This window comes from Mus caroli, chromosome 6 (assembly GCF_900094665.2).
Source record: "Mus caroli chromosome 6, CAROLI_EIJ_v1.1, whole genome shotgun sequence".
Taxonomy (NCBI): Eukaryota; Metazoa; Chordata; class Mammalia; order Rodentia; family Muridae; genus Mus; species Mus caroli.
In genome coordinates, this window is record NC_034575.1 from 32,535,305 (window position 1) to 32,554,277 (window position 18,973).

The 18,973-nt window shown below is 40.4% G+C and overlaps 1 protein-coding gene across 3 annotated transcripts in view; it reads left to right on the top strand.

Moving 5' to 3' along the window:
• Positions 1-18,973, top strand: part of Trim24 (tripartite motif containing 24) — a 105,712-nt gene that overhangs the window by 49,519 nt on the left and 37,220 nt on the right. For all 3 annotated transcript variants that reach the window (XM_021164255.2, XM_021164256.2, XM_021164257.2), the window contains exons 4-6: positions 5,474-5,606; positions 9,792-9,908; positions 17,679-17,793. In XM_021164255.2, the coding sequence (XP_021019914.1) occupies positions 5,474-5,606; positions 9,792-9,908; positions 17,679-17,793 (365 nt within the window). The remainder of the gene's footprint in view (positions 1-5,473; positions 5,607-9,791; positions 9,909-17,678; positions 17,794-18,973) is intronic.

The following is an 18,973-nucleotide window of genomic DNA, read 5'->3' on the forward strand; positions in this document are numbered from 1 at the left end:
ACAGTCCTCAGTTGGGAGGGGTTGGACTAGGTTTGTTCCAGGAGACCCTTATCTAAAAAATGTTCTTGGAACAGTTCTCAATTGGGAGGGGGTCAGACTCTGGGGTGAAGAGTTCAGGAGTGTTCCGGGAACAGTCTCCAGATGGGAGGGGTAGGACTCTGAGTTGAAGAGTTCAGGTCTTCAGTAATTTTCCTCTTTCACAGCCAGTCATTCATAATCCAGTCACCTTGGTGATTAGCTCAACTGAGGACCAAACCTTCCAAACCGGGAGCTTTTGGGGAGAGGGAGGGAACATTTCACATCCAGACTGTAACAACGACTAACATTTTCTATGGTTATTTTTCTCTTTTCATTGTGAGTTTTATAAAATTTTACCATGTTCTTTTTAACTTATAGGGTTAGTTTGGTTTTATTTTTGTCTATAGAAATAGCTCTTTGAATATATTTACCCAGTTATTTATATCATTACCTCTTAGTCTATCAGTCTTGTTTCTTTTCCTTTCCTTTTTTCTTCCTTCCTTCCTTCCTTCCTTCCTTCCTTCCTTCCTTCCTTCCTTCCTTCCTTCCTCCCTCCCTCCCTCCCTCTCTCTCTCTCTCTCTCTCTCTCTCTCTCAGACTTCTTTTCTATTTACATAAGTGAGTACACTGCAGCTATCTTCAGATACACCAGAAGAGGTCATCAGATCCCATTACTGATGGTTGTGAGCCAACATGGTGCTGGGAATTGAACTCGGGACCTCTGGAGGTACAGTCTGTGTGCTTAACCGCTGAGCCATCTCTCCAGCCCCCCCCCCCCTTTTCAGTTACCTTAATTTTATTTTAAATTTCTATTACTAAAGATGGGTGTGGTGATGCACACCTTTAATCCTAGCACTCAGAAGGCAGAGGCTGATGGATCTCTGTGTGAGTTTGAGGCCAGCCTGGCCTATATAGCAAGTTCTATGACAGCCAGAGCTGCATAATTGAGAGAGACCTGTCTCAAAAAACAAAACAAAACAAAGGTTTTGGTTTTGGTTTGTTTGTTTTGTTTTTTAATTACTAGGACAGGTGAGCTTTATGCTTGATGTGTTTTAGGATCAGTGTTTAAAGTTTGAATATAGTTTATCACTTTCAGTTGATTTTAAGATGTTTTGTTCTTGAAGAGTTTGGGCTTTTATTTTTATTTGCTTTCTACATTGGTTGTTCTATGAATGACTGATATATTATTCAATGTAAATTGCTGCATAGTGTGATTATTAACTCACGAGTTGATTACAGTGAAGAATCATCTTAAGCTTCTGACCCTCTCACACAGCGTAGCATGTAGTTGTGGCCTGTGCTAGCATGTCCTACTTATGAGGCTATGGGGATTGAACCCAGGGCTCATGACTGCAAGGCAGACAGACACTCTATCAACAAGGCTGTCCCCCAGCACCTGCAAGAATTCTTTAAAGGAAAAAAGGAAATTTTTCCCAGTTCTTTGCTTTTACTACTTTTTATTGTCAACTTTTCACTAGGTAAAATAAGTCTATTAACTCAGTTTTCCTTTCTGGTTACTTCTAAGGTTTTTCTAAAACTTCAAAATCATATAAATATTTTAGTTGTCTCTAAATTTAAATTTAGTAAAGTTTACCTATTATGGGGGAATAAAAACTTAAAAAAAAAAATAGAAGCCATAAACTCTACATTTAGAGCTGAAAGGGTTTGCAGCCCCATAGGAAGAACAACAGTATCAACCAACCAGAGCTCCCAGGGTCTAAACCACCAACTAAGGAGTACACAGAGAGAGATCCATGGCTCCAGCCGTAGATGTAGCAGAGGATGGCCTTGTCGAACATCAGTGGGAGGAGAAGCCCTTGGTCCTGTGAGGGTGGGGAGGCAGGAATGGGTGGGTGTGTGTGGGCATACCCTCATAGAAGCAGTGGGAGGGAAGATAGGATAGGGGATTTCCAGGGGTGGGGGAAATTGGGAAAGGGATAACATATGAAATGTAAACAAATAAAATATCCAATAAAAAAGAAAAAAAGAGAAGTTATAATAAGCTCTACATTTAGACCTGAAAATGTAGGGTTATACATTTTTTTCAAAGAAAAGAGTCCATTTAAACACAGATTCATTATTAGAGCTGGGAATGTAGCTCAATGATAGAATGTTTGACAAGTCCCTAGAGTTCAATTCCTAGTATCACAATCGTTGTTTTGTTTTGTTTGAGACAGTGTTTCTCTGTATCCCTGGCTCTCCTGGAACTTACTCTTTACACCAGGCTGGTGTTGAACGCACAGATCTACCCCTGTCTCCCACCACTGGCCGGAACAAACGCCATCTTAATAATTTTTTTTTAATTATTATTATTATTAAATTGTGACTATGTAAGTGCCTGCTTTCATGCCTGCGTGTTCCCCAACATGCAGTGCCTTCAGAGGTCAGAAGAAAATGTGTGGACTAGAACTAGAGCAATGGGCAATTTTGAGCCACCTAATGTGGGTGCTGGGAACCCAACCGAGTAATGTCCTTTATAAGAGCAGTAAGTGATCCTGACTGCTGAGGCATCTCTCCAGCCTCTCAAAAGAATAAAATAGGCCAAATAAAAAAATTAACAAAATATCGACACATGGGATTTAGTAAAGGACTTGCTTTCTAAGGATAAGGACCTGAGTTTAGTCACAAATATCCACATTAAAAAAAACCCAGCATGATGACTCTTGCTTGTAGTCTGGGCAAGTGATGGAGCATCAGGGAATGGGGATATAGACATTGCCAAGTCCTGAGGCTTATTAGCCAAGCAGTCTCAACTTGTTAGACAGCCCTAGGTTTAGTGAGAGACTCCATCTCAAAAAACAGTTGGGTGGCTTCTAAGAAATAACACCTGGGGTTTATCTATACACCCATGCTCACATGCGTACACATGTGTACTATACATATATGTACCTAAACACACATGAGCACACGTAAATAGTTTAGAATATATGAACTAAAAAAATTAGACATCAGAGTACTCTCCTCATATACTCTGGTCAATAAAAGAAGTACAAGTAAACAGAAAGTGTATAAGAAAATGTTCAGCAACTTAAGTCATCAGGAAAATGTAAATGAAATTACATTTATATTTTATCTCGTTGCAGTCAGAATGGCTATGATTTAAAGAAAGATCTGACAAGGACAGAGGGAGAAAAGAAAGTATTGATGGGAGTATAAATTTGTTCAGTCTTCTCACAAAAGTAAACATAGCTGGGGCTGTACTCAGTGTGAAAATATTTGCTTAGCTTGTATAAAGCTCTAGGTTTAATTCCTAGAACTGAGGGGAAGTGATTCACCAATGAAAAATACAGCCCTCTCATAAGTAGTAGTATGTCAGCATATAACAGACATGCATACTCAACCATGATCCTATTCATGAGAGCCAGTTTATGGGACCAGCCCAGGATTGTCCACAACTTTATACGAAAATTATAAGCTGTGCGTTGTGGCACACACCTTTAATCCCAGTACTCAAGAAGCAGAAGCAGGCGGATTTCTGAGTTCAAGGCCAGCCTGGTCTATAAAGTGAGTTCCAGGACAGCCAGGGCTATACAGAGAAACCCTGTCTCGAAAAACAAAAACAAACAAACAAACAAAAATTTTATTATATATATAGGAGTAGTTTCCCTGATGAATGTTTGTGTACCACCACATTAGAGCCTGGTACATGAGCAGAGGACATGAATATCCATGGAAGTGGAGTTAGAGAGGCTTGTGTACTGCCTGTGGGTGCAAGGCTGGAACTGGGGTACTCAAGTATTTTTCATTGCTGAGCCACCTTCCCAGTCTTAGTCTACTTATTTTGATCCTCTTGTCTCATGTAGAAAAGATTTAGTTTATACTCATAAGGACTATCTTAAAACTTTTTAATTATATGAGAATCTCTCTCTGCCATTACATGTCTGTTTAAATTACTCCTTAATTAAAGTTAAAAAATCTTACCCATTTTCCTTAAGAAATGCTTAACTGTTTTGTGAGACTTTTTCTCTTTGACAATTTTATTTATTGTGTGTATGTATATATGTGTGGACATCTTGTAGGAGCCTGTCAGGTTCCAGCCTCAGCTTTAGAGAGGGACCCAAGGAGGGGGCGATGGGAGCAGCGGAAGAATGACTTAGAATCAGTGATGGGTGCAAGCTGACAGCTCTGTGATCTGTTTCCCATAGTGTAGAACAAAGCCCAGTCTTTTATAAAGCTACTTTCCTAGAAATTGCTTATCAGTTTAATCATTTACCCCAGGTTCCCTTTTGATCATTCCATGAATCAGCATTTTATGACCTTAGCCCCTTGACTTATAGAAATTAAAATATAGAGCACATTCAAGGCAAATGAACCAGACAGCAAGTAAGTTTTTTTTTTTAACATCACAAGTCCTGTGCAGTTCACTAGGCATAGCACTTGTGGTTGCCAAGTCTAGTAATAGAGGCTATGTTTTTCTTTTACATTTTAGTAACTCAGAGGCTTATTATTGGAACATATTAAGTGATCTAAGAAAGTAGGACTATCGTTAATTCATAATCTTTTTTCTTAATACTAGACTTCTTATCTGTCCCCATCCTCTATTTGGATTACACATTTTAGGGAGTAGAATATCTGGATCAAATTTAGTTGTTGATGGCTTCTGTGGAGGAGACCAGCATTTTACCACTAATACTATAGAACCATCTATCTGAGCCTTGCTTTGTAACTATTCTTTTCACTTTCGAGATCCAGGCTCTTTCCTCTATTGATAAAATCATGTCTCCTTTAATATATTACTGACTATATTAACTCATTAATGTAGCTCCTTCTGTTCTTTCAGGTCTGTGAAGCCCCTCATACAATTCATATTGCATTCTTATATTTTGAATACTTGAGAAATCCTGTAAAGAACAGCTCTTAAACTGATTTATATATTTTGAACTCATGTTTTCAGAATTCTTTCCAACAGCCTTAAGGGCTGTCCTGAAGGTTACAGCATCATCATTTTTGCTGAGGATCACCAGACACACAGAGTCGTACTGTTTCTGATTATCATTAGAGTCTGTTAACCTTGGCAAGGCGAACATTCCTCGAAAGAGAGACATGAAGTAAAATAATGTACATTATTATGCGAACAAGCCTTATGACTCAGCCACCATCAGCACTTAAAGAGACCCATGTCCTGCTGGCTCTTCTCCAGGGACTGGAGCCCTGCCACGCCATACCTTCCATGGCCATCCCAGACCTAGCAGGAGACATCTTGTGGTAGTTGGTTCTCCTTCCACCATGTGGGTCCTGGGGATTAAACTTAGTTCATGAGGCTTGGAGGCATATGCCTTTAGCTACCAACCTTGAAAATATTTAATATTTCAAAATCTGTAATGCAGTAGTAATTAAGTGCATAGATGAAACAAAGGTACTTCTTTTATATCAGTGGAATTGAGTAGAAATGGACCACTAATGATTTAATAATCAATTACAGTAATTTTCTTTCTGCTTTCTGTTGTTTTTACAGAGGCAGTTGGTGTGACCAGTCAGCGACCAGTGTTTTGTCCCTTCCATAAAAAGGAGCAGTTGAAACTTTACTGTGAAACATGTGATAAACTGACCTGTCGAGACTGCCAGCTGCTAGAACACAAAGAGCACAGGTACTAGCATCTTTTGTTACCTTCAGATCTGCAGTGTACCTTTTATGTGGCCTACAGACGTCTACTGCTTCAGCTAAATGGCAATTTGTATGTGTTTTGTTTGGCCAGAGGTATCCTGGCTTACACAGGGTTTTCTCAATTTCAGGGTTTTCTTTGTTTTGTTGGTTTTTTGTTTTTTGTTTGTTTGTTTGTTTTGTTTTTTGTTGTTGTTGTTTTTTTTTTTTGGTTGTTTTTTTGGTTTTGTTTTTTGGTCTGGGCAGTACATTGAAGGAATGCTAAGCATTGTATGGTGTTTAGCAGCATCCTAGTTGAATACTAGCTGCACCCTGTACTCCTCTGCCCTTATAAATGACTGCTAAAGACAATTTTAAAATATTTAAAACATTACCAAATGTTCTATGGGCCAAAATCAGTCCACATTGAGAGTCAGTTTCTTACAATGCTGTTTTTTAAAATAACAAGACATTAGTTGCTAGTGTCAAAAATGAGGATGTTGTGGCCCAGGATACGCCCTGCAAGCCACACGGACACCAATATCAGTCAGGCAGAGATAGTTTATTGAGCATTTGCCCTAGGACTGATTGATCAGGGCTGCAAACCAGACTTGGGAGCTGATTTCAACCCCAAGCCAGGATCCTGCAGAGCTTTTAAGCCAAAAGTCCACAAACACCTGTGCCAAGTTATTCCGCCAGTCAGGATGTAGGGATAGGGGACTTCCTTGAGAACATGTCTTTGTTGTACACTTATCCTGCCCCCTTTGGTTGGGGTGTTCAACTGTGGCAGGGGACTTGCCTATCTAACATTCACGTCTTAACTGCCAACCGGGATGTCAGTTACCCCCACACACGTCTCTTTCTGCCATTGTAGGCTGTCAATTCCCAGGGAGGTCTTGGGAACTTAAACTTTATTTGACCTCTACTCAAAATGGAAGTCACATCCAAAATAGCTTCATATATTGGTGCAGGTGTCTCTCTTATGTTGGGGTACATCCCAGGGGCAGATTATAAAGTCAGGAAACCATAAAAGCTCACATACAGGCCCAGGAAGTGGGTGATTGGTTTGGATCCAGGTTTACTGTGGCTAACTATACAAAGTAATTTTGACTGACTCCTATTGTGATTGGTTTCCAAGAACACCAAAGCACAGAACATAAGAGAATATGTAATCAATTTGGACAAGAGAAAGTTTCCTTGTAACATTAGTAATAGCATGAAATGGCTGGGTAGACAGGCAGCAGCAGTTACGCAGGCCTTAACAGAGGAGACTTTGTTTTGGTCGGGTTTTGGTTTGGGTGTGTTTGTTCAATTTTTTTGTTGCTGTTGCTTATGCATAGTCTCACTATATAGTCTTGTCTGTTCTGGAACTGTGTAAACCAGGTTGATCTCAAACTCAGAGGTCCATCTTAGTTGTGTGCCACCAGTTGTGGCTGGCTTTTTAAAAATTGTTTATGTTAGAGTGTGTTTCCATATGTGCCAGCCTGTGTGTGTGTTTGGGAGTCAGCTCTCTCCTTTGACCTGGGTTCCATGGATTCAACCCAAGTTTTGAGGTTTGCATAGTAAGTGCTTTTATCTGCTGAAGTATCTCACTGGCTCTGACTACTGTAGATGTCACAACCTAACCTCATATTGTACTTATCTTGTTCCTGGATCAGGCATGACCTTATTAGAAAACAACTTTTTTCTCTAATAAGTCCTGTACATGGTAGGTATGCATATACTACACACCAAGACTCTTTTAACTTTACTTCTACCTATGATTTTAATTATTCTTACTGAGGCTATACCAGAGATAAAGCCCCCCAGGTTGAAATACTTTTCACCTTTATTGGGTTTTTTGTTGTTGTTGGTTTTTGGGTTGTTGGTTTTTTTTTTTTTTGTTTGTTTGTTTGTTTGTTTTTTTGTTTGAGATAAGGTCTTTATCATAATAGTTTTGACTATCCTGGAACTCACTACATAGACCAGGCTAACTTTGAACTCATAGAGATCTACCTGCCAGCCTCCCTAGCACTAACACCCATTTTTACAACTCCATTTAACATTATGTTTCTTGGGTACAGAATTCTAGGTTTACAGTTATTATTCTTTCTAAAATGGTCTCATTATGCAGCAGTACCTATAGATCAAGATAAATTCAGACTTAAAGAGAACCCCCTGCTTTAGTCTCCCGAGTGGAGACTAAATAGTGAAAGCACTTTACTATTTTATTTTTTATGTTTAGAAGTGGAGGAGGGGAAATTCATGTTTGTGGCACACATGTGGAGGGTAGAGGACAGATTGCAGGAATCCTGTTTTCACTCCACCATGTAGGGCTTGGGACAGAACTGGGGTTTTCTAGTTTGAGGATAATGGGGCTTCCTCCTCCTATGCCATCTCACCAGCCTAAAGTTCTTTCTGTGCTGTATACCACGACTGTCTCCTCTCCAACCCTAATAAGCCCTGGCAATGAAAGCACAACTCAATTAATATGAATATATGCTGTGAGCCTAGATAGGGCAGATCTACTGCTATACTACCATCTTGCCCATATAAGAGACCCCTTAGAACTTGTTGTTTCTCCAGGCCAGGGGCTTCTCCTCCTCCTCTCTCCTCTCTCTCAAAACCTTCAGCTCCACCTTTCCCTCTTTCTCCGCCCAATCACCAGCTCTTTATTTATCACTAGCCTTTATTTATAGATTAATGTGGGAAGTAGGTTTACAGGAAATCACCTGAGTACTGACTCATTTCTTATTCACAGCCCATCACAGGAGAACAGCATTAACAGCAAATACAGTTAGCCCCATGGCTATCCATAACAGATAACTACTGCTAAATTGTGAGTCCTGTTTTAGGTCTTTAGGTCACTGAAGGCTTTAATCAGAAGGTACAGTATCAAACACCTTTCCCCATTTAACAAAGCTCCTTACTGCTTAGATATGATATTGAGAATGCTTATCCTCAGCAAACTTCCATGATTCTGAAGTCCCAGAGCAGTTAACCTATTAACAAATTTACTTCTTTTCGGTATTTAATACACTCTTGAAATAGAGTATCTAAAGACTTCTTTGTTGAGTAATAATTTTGTTAATGATCAGCTGACTCCATTTTTCTTCCTTTTCCTAGTTAAACAATGTTATAATTTGATTTATTTCTTTATTGTTCCCTGTGGTGTTTTTCTCTAATCATATACCAAGCTAAGGTCAGCTTGTTTTGTTTTTGTTTTCTAACTTGTTCTTCCTCTATAATCTTGTCATTTGCACATTGCAAATTGTTTCCATTGTTTCATGGTATGTTCTGAGAACTGATTGGCCATAAAACCACAACAAATACTTTTCCTGTGATCATAAATATAGCTAACTAAACTATGAACTGCAAACACTTCACTTTGTAATCAAAGGTCAGAGCCCAACTATAAAACGGCTCCCCTGCTTTTGGCCACTTCTCTCTCCTACTTCCAAGGAGACTGCAAGTTTGGCTCAGCCATACAAGAAACTTTTACCTTGTAACCTTGTACTGTTTACTACTGGTTTTCCACACCACAAGTTTGAGGAGATGGGCATACCTGCCTTTTTAAGACTTTCTGGGTGTCCATGCATGTGCATCCTTGCGTACCACATTATGTGCAGATGTCAGGACAGCTTGTGGGAACTCTCTCCTGCCATCATGGTCCCAGGAATCAAAATCAGACTTGACAGCCGGGCGGGGTGGTGCACGCCTTTAATCCCAGCACTCGGGAGGCAGAGGCAGGTGGATTTCTGAGTTTGAGGCTAGCCTGGTCTACAAAGTGAGTTCCAGGACAGCCAGGGCTATACAGAGAAACCCTGTCTCAAAAAAAAAAAAAAAAAAAATCAAGACTTGACATTAGCATCTTTACTCACTGGGGCCATCTTGGCAGCCTACATTCTATATTTTCCAAGGTCATTTTTATACTTTTTATATTATTTCTCTTTCTTTTGAATCACCTATTTATGTGTGTGTGTTTGTATGTACGTGCATATGGATTCAGGTCTCCTGGAGACCAGATGAGAGCATCCCCTGGAACTGGAGTTAGAGGTGGTTAAGAGCAGCCTCTGCGAGCTTCCTTAGCCAGGATCATCATCTCTCTAGCCCCCAGAGTCTCTCCCTTACAGTGTGTTTTGTTTTGTTTTTAACTTTTGAACTTTCTTTGTATAGATATTTATATGAAGTTATTTGCTTATTATTTCTTCAGGTATCAATTTATAGAAGAAGCTTTTCAGAATCAAAAAGTGATCATAGATACTCTAATCACCAAACTGATGGAAAAAACAAAATATATAAAGTATACAGGAAATCAGATCCAAAATAGGTAAGTGCATTTATGACACTATACATCGTTGACCTGTAGTAAATGTATACATTTCTAGATTTTCTTTTCTTAACTTACTGTGAAGTATCTTGTAAGTAGGAAAGACTGCTCTATGTGTCTCAATAGTCTTCATTGGGGAAATTGTGTCAGCTTTTGTGCTGGTCATCTATCATAATCTATTACTCTTTCTTGAAGCAGCTAGGGGACTTGGGATTTTGTTTCATTTTGTTTTGTTTTGAACCAGTTTTGTGGGTTTTTTTTTATTTTAAGATAGGGCCTCACTGTAGAGTCCTGGCTGTTCTGGAACCCACTATGTAGACCAAGTTGGCCTTGAGTTCACAGAGAGCCACTTACTTCTGCCTCCCTAGTACTGCATTTAATGGCATGTATCACCACACCCGATGGGTTTTTGTTCTTGTGTTTGTTTGTTTGTGTGGCTTTTGTTATAGGTATAATTCCATTACCTAAAAGAAATTCTTTTTTTTTTTTGGTTTTTCAAGACAGGGTTTCTCTATGTAGCCCTGGCTGTCCTGGAACTCACTCTGTAGACCAGGCTGGCCTTGAACTCAGAAACCCACCTGCCTCTGCCTCCCGAGTGCAAAGGCGTGTGCCACCACTGCCCGGCTGTTCTAAAAGAAATTCTTAAATGCAGTCTAGCCATTTTCCAATATTCCAGTATTGGTATAATTATTATGTCTTGTGTAAGTCATTATCATATATTTATTGTCACATTGTGTTCATATATCATTTCATTTTTATTTTCACCAGATTGTGCTATTTATTTATTTTTATTTGTATGTTTGTGTGTATGTGTATATACATGCTGTACTGGCTAGTTTTGTGTCAACTTGACACAGCTGGATTTATCACAGAAAAAGGAGCTTCAGTTGAGGAAATGCCTCCATGAGATCCAACTGTAAGGCATTTTCTCAATTAGTGATTAAGGGGGAAAGGCCCCTTGTGGGTGGGACCATCTCTGGGCTGGTAGTCTTGGTTCTATAAGAGAGCAGGCTGAGCAAGCCAGGGGAAGCAAGCCAGTAAGGAACATCCCTCCATGGCCTCTGCATCAGCTCCTGCTTCCTGACCTGCTTGAGTTCCAGTTCTGACTTCCTTGGTGATGAACAGCAGTATGGAAGTGTAAGCTGAATAAACCCTTTCCTCCCCAACTTGCTTCTTGGTCATGATATTTGTGCAGGAATAGAAACCCTGACTAAGACACATGCATTGCTTTCAGAGGCCAGAAGAGAGTTTTGGATCCCTGGATATATATTACAGAAGGTGTCTGATGTAGGTACAGAGAAATGAACCCAGGTTCCCAACTGCTACAGCCTCTTGCTGTTTTTAACCCTTCTCACTTGTATAAATACTCAAATTAACAAAATACAATTTTCTTTTACCGTATTCTAATCAGAATATAATATGTTCCCTAGATATAATAATTAGCTTCAAATTGTGATTCTGAGTAGTTGAGAAGTTGAGTGACTGTGATGATCAAAGGCAGCAGCTGTGGGATGATTCTCAATCTCTGTGAGAGTTACCCTGGATTTCTCTACTGTGTGTATGGTGTGTCAAGGTTTACTTTTCCTTTTCTTTAACATACAGATGTCCATTTCTTCTAATATAATTTGTTCAAAGCACTAGACTTAGCATTTCTGTAGAACTTCACTTGACTGCAGAAGTATAGAACAATTCTAGGTTCTGGATTGTGTTCCATTGTGATTGTTTTTTGGGGGGAGTGGAACTGCTTTGTTCTGTTTCATTTCACATTTTCCACTCTCAGGATCATAGTAGCTTTTATAAGAAATCTTAAGATCAGATACTATGAATTCTCTAAATTTGTTTTCACTTTTCCTTTTTTTTTTCCATACTTTTGATCCTTGTTAATTTCACATCATCCACTCCAACCCCCTTATTTTCCAGTCCTTCGATATTTACCCTCCTCCACAAAAGAAAATTAAACATTAAAATCAAATCTAAAAAAATCTCACCGAGTAAGCTTCAGTGTGCCATACTGTGTCATACAGTACACCCTCCTGTCCAACAACTTTACTTGCAGATGTTCATTAGAGGGAGTCATTGATCCCAGGCCTCTGGCTTCTTTATGCCATCCAGTATGTATCATACTGGATCCTCACTGGGACTCCCCCAGCATTTCACAAATGGGGTACATGTTAGGATGGGCCAGCTCAAACCTCTGGATCTGGGCCTGGGTAGGTTGAGGTGTTCAGCCCACCAGCTTTCCCACACCTACTCAACCAGAGCCAGTTCTCCCTTCATTGCCGGGTAAGGTGGACCAGTTCACCCTAGCCCTAGGACATCACCATGGCCTCATGTGCTAACCTAGACTACTGACAGCCATTGCAGCCGCCTTTGATAGGAACACAGCCACAGGCGTCAACCTGGTCCCAGACATCACCATGGCCTCAGGTGGCAGCACAGGCCCCTCACATCAGGCTCAGCACCTTGCACCTCCAGTTCCACCTCTCTTCATAGTGCACAAACCACTGTTTCTTTTGCTCTCCCATCTCTACTGCATACTTGTTCATTATAGTGGCAGCAGACTGGGCCTCCGGCTTCAGTTTTTACTTTTTTGATAGTCATGTGCATTTTCATTGTGCTTTTTGAGGCGGTGTCACATGTAGCTAAAGCTGGACTTAAACTTTCTATGCAGCCAGTGCTGACCTTGAGTTTCTGATGCTTCTTAAACCTCACAAACCCTGGACTTGCCTGACAAATACAGAAGTGGATGCTCACAGCCATCCATGGTACTGAGCACAGGGTCCCCAATGAAGGAGCTAGAGAAAGGACCCAAGGAGCTGAAGGGGTCTGCAGCCCCATAGGAGGAACAACAATATGAACTAACCAGTACCCCCAGAGCTCCCTGGGACTAAACCACCAACCATGGTAGGACTCATGGCTCCAGCTACATAGCGTAGTTGGACATCAATGGGAGGAGAGGCCCTTGGTCCTGAGAAGGCTCTATGCCCCAGTGTAGGGGAATGCCAGGGCCAGGAAGGGGGAGTGGGTGGATTGGTGAGCAAGGAAGGGGGAAAGGGTTGGGGGAGGGGGGTTGGCGGGAAAACTAGGAAAGGGGGTAGCATTTGAAATGTAAATAAAGAAAATATCCAAGAAAAATAAAATAGATCTTTTTTTAAAAAAGAGGAAAAAATAAACTAGTCCATCTTCTAATAAATAAATAAATAAATAAATAAATAAATAAATAAATAAATAAAATTCCTTAAACAAAATAGCATTGCTGTGTAGGTGGCTTTGGTCTTTGAATTGTGGTACTAAAGAATCTTCAGGTCGGTGCTAATTGTCCTTTCCTTTCCTTTGGTTGTCCCTTTCTTCTCCTTCCTAAGACATCCTCTTGCATATGAGGCATTATCACTGCAATATATCTGCAACCCCCTATTTCTTTGCAGCCTACCTGATTGCAGAAGGATGGAAATTATGCTAATTTTGATATTACTTTGTTTTAAACTATGGCAATATTTCTCTTACTCATCCTATTGTAACACTGAAGATGGGGGGGGTTGTTTTTTTTTGTTTGTTTGTTTGTTTGTTTTTTCCGAGACAGGGTTTCTCTGTATAGCCCTGGCTGTTCTAGAACTCACTCTGTAGACCAGGCTGGTCTTGAACTCAGAAATCCACCTGCCTCTGCCTTCTGAGTGCTGGGATTAAAGGTGTGCGCCACCACTGCCTGGGTTGATTGAGTTTGTTAAAGTGGTTGTTTTGTACAGGTTCCTGATTTTCTTAATTCTGAAGCGATCTTGATTTCAATCTCTTCAATTGTGATCTTAACTGTTAGAGTGGCTGTGGGAGGAGCAGGCAAGAAAAACAAAGGTTTATTTAGTTCTGTGGAACAGAGTGTGTAGACACAAGATACCTCCTGTGTAAGCTGTTCCAGTGTGGTGGGAATGATGCTCCTTTTTCTTTCTATCCATTTCATCTCCATTTTTCTCTTTAAAGAAATACTAGTTTCATAAAACATAAAAGTAGTTCAAGCCAACAAAGGATTCACCGAGGCACTCGGGGGGGTGGGGGGGGAAGACTATTACACACAACTGGGTTCCCAGCTAGTGCTGAAGAGGGGATCCAGCCCTCACTAGAAACTTCCTAATCTTATGTGCAGTTGTGTGAGTTCTGAGACAGAAAAGTGCAGCTCCAGTTTCTTAAAAGAGCATCTGTCTGCAAGGTCATGCCTTCTAGGCAGTTTGACAAGTGCCACTCCTAAGAGGAGGGCAGGACTTTTAACACAAGCCGCTCTGATGAGTGATTTTATAAAAGCACAACGTCAGCAAACGATAACAAAAAAAAAAGTACAATTCTGTCTTCTTTACTTTCCTGTACTGTCTAGGAGAAACAAGTTAGTAAGCTGTCTACCTTAAAGTCATTAAATAACACTGAGGCAGAGCCCCTCAGCTTAATTTATTTCTATGTAATTTAATATTTTCTTGAGGTGGTCTGGGCAAGTGTCAAAACAGGCAGGGAAACCAACTGGTGAAAATGAAAATTCGATTCAGTTTGACTTCATCAAACTGGATCAAATGTCTAAAGAGTCTGATGCTAGGCTCATTACTGCAAGCATATTCAAACACAATTGCATTTGGGAAAAAATTTGCAGGCAACTATCATTCCAATTTCAGCTGCACAATAAAGCTAAAGATATGACAATACAGCAACTGCTTTGCAAAGTACATGTGACCTTGAAGATGGGTTCTATAGCTAAAATGCCTAGAATCTAGTATGGTCTCCTACCAAGGTAGCATAGAGGTCACCAGGCCATAAAATACATGTAACATCTCTCCTAAGGATGGCTTCTGCTAGGGACTTCCTGGTCTGGACTGGGTTGAAGGGAGACACAGAGTTGGACGCAGGTGTAGCTTTAAAGACTGATAATCTTCGGATGTTCTAGCACTCTTAACTATCCTGAATGCTTATTGATAACTTCTAAAAAGTCCAAAAAACTTTTTAGTTCATTATGAGAGTTAAAAAGCCTAGCCGGGCGTGGTGGTACACGCCTTTAATCCCAGCACTTGGGAGGCAGAGGCAGAGGCAGGCAGATCTCTGAGTTCGAGGCCAGCCTGGTCTACAGAGTGAGTTCCAGGACAGCTGGGCTACACAGAGAAACCCTGTCTCGAAAAACCAAAAAAAAAAAAAGCCTCAAGCTTACACAACTAACACCTGTAGCAATGGGCTGAGGAGGATTAATAAGTAAAGTAAGTGGCCTTTAGTTCTGTCTCCCCAGGAACTGGGCTACTCCAACTCCCAACCTGCTAGTTGAAGTTGCAGGAAGAAAAAGGGACACTTTGAAAAGTAATTTTAGCCTTTATTTCTAAGTTCTTCTCTAAAAGGTTCTTCTCTCTAAAAGATTCTCTTAAGGAAAAAGGGGCTCTCTGCTCTGTGTCCTCCGCACTTACACCACTTTCAGAATACATGATCACATGGTAAAAAGTTCACAAGGTTACACATAAATTCAAGTCATTAATTGAATAAGACGTTTAAAACAGAATGCTTACATGCATATCCAAACATCCTTTATCTGTCACTAGCTCAACCAGTTCATTGAATATTAAAACCAATTATTTTTGTGACTAAGGTATTAGTGAAGTTTCAGATAGATAAATACAGTCAGTATTTTATCTTTTGTCCTTACACCTATAGTAAACCCCCAATTCCCTTTTTATGACCTTTGGTTAATGGTTTTACAACCTCTTGGAATGTGCTCAAAATTGTCGGTGCCTGCTTGCTACCTCAGAAGCAATTAACACTTGATTGACACTTGAAGATTGGCAGACATCTCATTGAAGTTTTAACATCAAAAAGGACTTAATATCAATCCTATTATAAAAGATCTTAATAATTACTAAAAAAAATTAGCAATTCTTATAGGATCATCATTAAGAATAAGAAATCATGTTTGTCTAGCATCACTTCAAGATACTTATCTTAGTAATTCTGCAGAAATCTGCTCAAAGGGGTGGGCTAATACCTAGTGATTGTTATATATACTTAATAACAGGAAAAGCATATTAATAGCAGGAATCTTTCCTCAAATGTAATCTTCTCAGCCTTGCCTAGAGAAGCAAATCTGTCATTAACTTTGACAGTCCCTGGTGGAACCAGCTCAGGAAGATGACCTGCTAGGTTTTAGCTTCTCCTTGATGGCTCCTGGCAGGGGTCTATTAACTGGGAGCTAAAGATAAAAGGTCTAGGGATAACATTCTGGGGCATTTGGGTGAAGTCTGCCTTTACAGATAACAAAAGGTCATTGACTATCCACGCCCAGCATTCTGGGTAGGAAACAGATATTTTCTTCTTCGAGGAGATATCCCAAGCACAATTAACATTCCTGGTTTCCCTAGTGATGCGTGGGTGCTAAGACCTTTGTGCCCCAACATTTTATAAGTAGGCTTATTAGTAAATCTGTTCTAATCATATTTTAATTAATGTTGAAGTTAAAATGTTTCCTCCTTTTCAGCTATATGGCCCTTACTTCCTTTGGTTTCTTCTTTGAGCATGACTACTAACTACATCCAACCTCCCTAAACAACCACCAACCACCCACACCCTGTCGGGGCTCTAGCACTCATGTAGCCTCTGACAATTCCCAGGATTCCAAAACTCACACGCTCACAGAACTCTCCAGCTGGCAAAAGATGCTTCTTTCTGCTGGAGCCCAGGCAGGCCATAGTCAGCGGCTGTGGACAGCCGGAAGCAGCCCCATACGCCACACCTGGGGTCAAAGCAAAAACACATCCTTATAATATTTCTGTGTTTTAAAAGAAAACCAGAATTCCAAAATAGTCACTGTATGCCCCCACCCCTTCCATTTTTATGTATGTTTGCATGTGTATGAGCATCTGATGTGTGCTAGTATACATTCATGTGCCATGTGTACACATGTGTGGAGGCCTGAGGTTAATATCAGGGGTCATCTTTGGGGTTTTTTTTGTTTGTTTTGGTTTTTGGTTTTTCGAGACAGGGTTTCTCTGTGTAGCCCTGGCTGTCCTGGAACTCAATTTGTAGACCAGGCTGTCCTCGAACTCAGAAATCTGCCTCCCGAGTGCTGGGATTAAAGGCGTGTGCCACCACGCCCAGCTCAGGGGTCATCTTTGTTACTCTTACACATTATTCATTTTCATTGAGGCAGTTTCTCTGTTAAACCAGAGCTGAATGATATGTACAGTGTTGGTAACCAATTCACTTTGTCTTCCCTTTCTCGGGCTGGAATCACAGGCTGGTTTTCCACAGCTCCCTGCATTTCTGTGGATTGTGGGGGTCTGAACTCTGGTCCTCATCCTGGTGTAAGAAGTACTTTACCCTCTAAACCATTTAGAGAAGTAAACTCTTTTTGTTGTCTTTTGCTTCTGTGTTCCAATATACTGGAAATTGCCAATTTAAACACCGGAGATCAGAATATCACACTTACATAGCCAAACTCATTCCCAGGCATAACTGTTTTGTCCTGACTATAAATTCTTGTTATAGTCTACTCCCAGGTCCTATTCTTTCAGATTGGCATATTGCTTTTTTGCTGTGTGACATATTTCTTTAAAGCCATGTTCTTTAAAATATACTCACTGTCCATGTTTTGTTTAACTGAATTATTGTTTCTAATGTCTTCTAATGTCTCCAAGTCAATAGGACTTGAAGATAGAACTTCTTAAGACTAAACATTTTGGCCTAGTTTAGCTATTAAAATATTCAATTTAAATATCTGCCATTAATTTTTAGATATTTTTCTCCCTTTCATTTCGTTTTCAGGATAATTGAAGTAAATCAAAACCAAAAGCAGGTGGAACAGGATATTAAAGTTGCCATCTTCACATTGATGGTGGAGATAAACAAGAAAGGGAAAGCTCTGCTGCACCAGCTTGAGGTGAGTCGGGCAGTGGTAAGGGTCTGGGGCTCAGCGTGCTTTCCCTGCCAGATGCTGCCTGTGGCTCCCTGCCTAGAGCCCTACCATGCACTAAGGATGTCTTATTCCTCACATTACTCTACAGCATTGCCTAACTGGGGGAGCTCTGTGAATATTGATCAGCCATTTTAGTCATTGAAATGACAGCTATTATATCATCAAGGGGATGCAGAATTGTCTAGAAAAATATGATGTCTTCGGGTTTTATTGCTCTGAAGAGCTACTCTTATGAAGGAGAACATTTTATTGGGGCTGGTGTACAGTTTCAGAGTTTTAGTCCATTTTCATCATGGTAGAGAAACTTGGCAGTCAGTATGTCAGTCGGGATTCTCCAGACATGGTGCTGGAGAAGGAACTGAGAGTTCTACACTTTGATCCACAGGCAGAATGTGTGCCACACAGGTGAGACTTGAGCTTCCAAGACCTCAAAGCATGCCCCCACGGACACACTTCCTCCACCAAGGCCACACCTCAGCTCCTAATAGTACCACTCGCTTTGTGCCAATCATTCACAAATATGGGTCTGTGGGGGGCATTTCTATTCAAACAACCATATCCACTGTTAGCAATATATAGTTTTCAAATAGGTTCTTGCAACATGCAGTGATGTTCCTGTCAATAGCAAACTATAATAGTGATCTTTTAAGATTGTATACTATGTTATCTCATGGCTATATCTGTCTTTGTTGATGGAGGTACACTCTATGGTGCTTGCACAATGATAGAAATACCAAACAATACATTCATTACAGCCCATTGTTAGCAATGCTTGGCATTTAATTAGCCTTCTGAGAGATTAGGTAAAAAAGGTGCAGTGGTTTATGCCTATAATCCCAGCATCAAGGAGGCAGGGGCAGGTGGAATTTCTGTGAGTTCAAGACTGGCCTGACGTACACAATTTCTTCCAGGCTAACCAGGGCTCCAAACTGAGACTTCTTTTGAACTCAAATCAGCAACAACAATAACATAGATTCGCATAATGTATTTCTTACCGTCAATATTATAAACTCTTTGTTTTGTTTTGCTAATATTTTTCCCCCTGTTTATCCCAAGCTGACCCATGACTCAAAATCCTCCTGCCATAGCCTCCTGAATGCTGGGTTCCAGGCTGAGGTCACCATACCCAGCTTTTTTTTTTTTT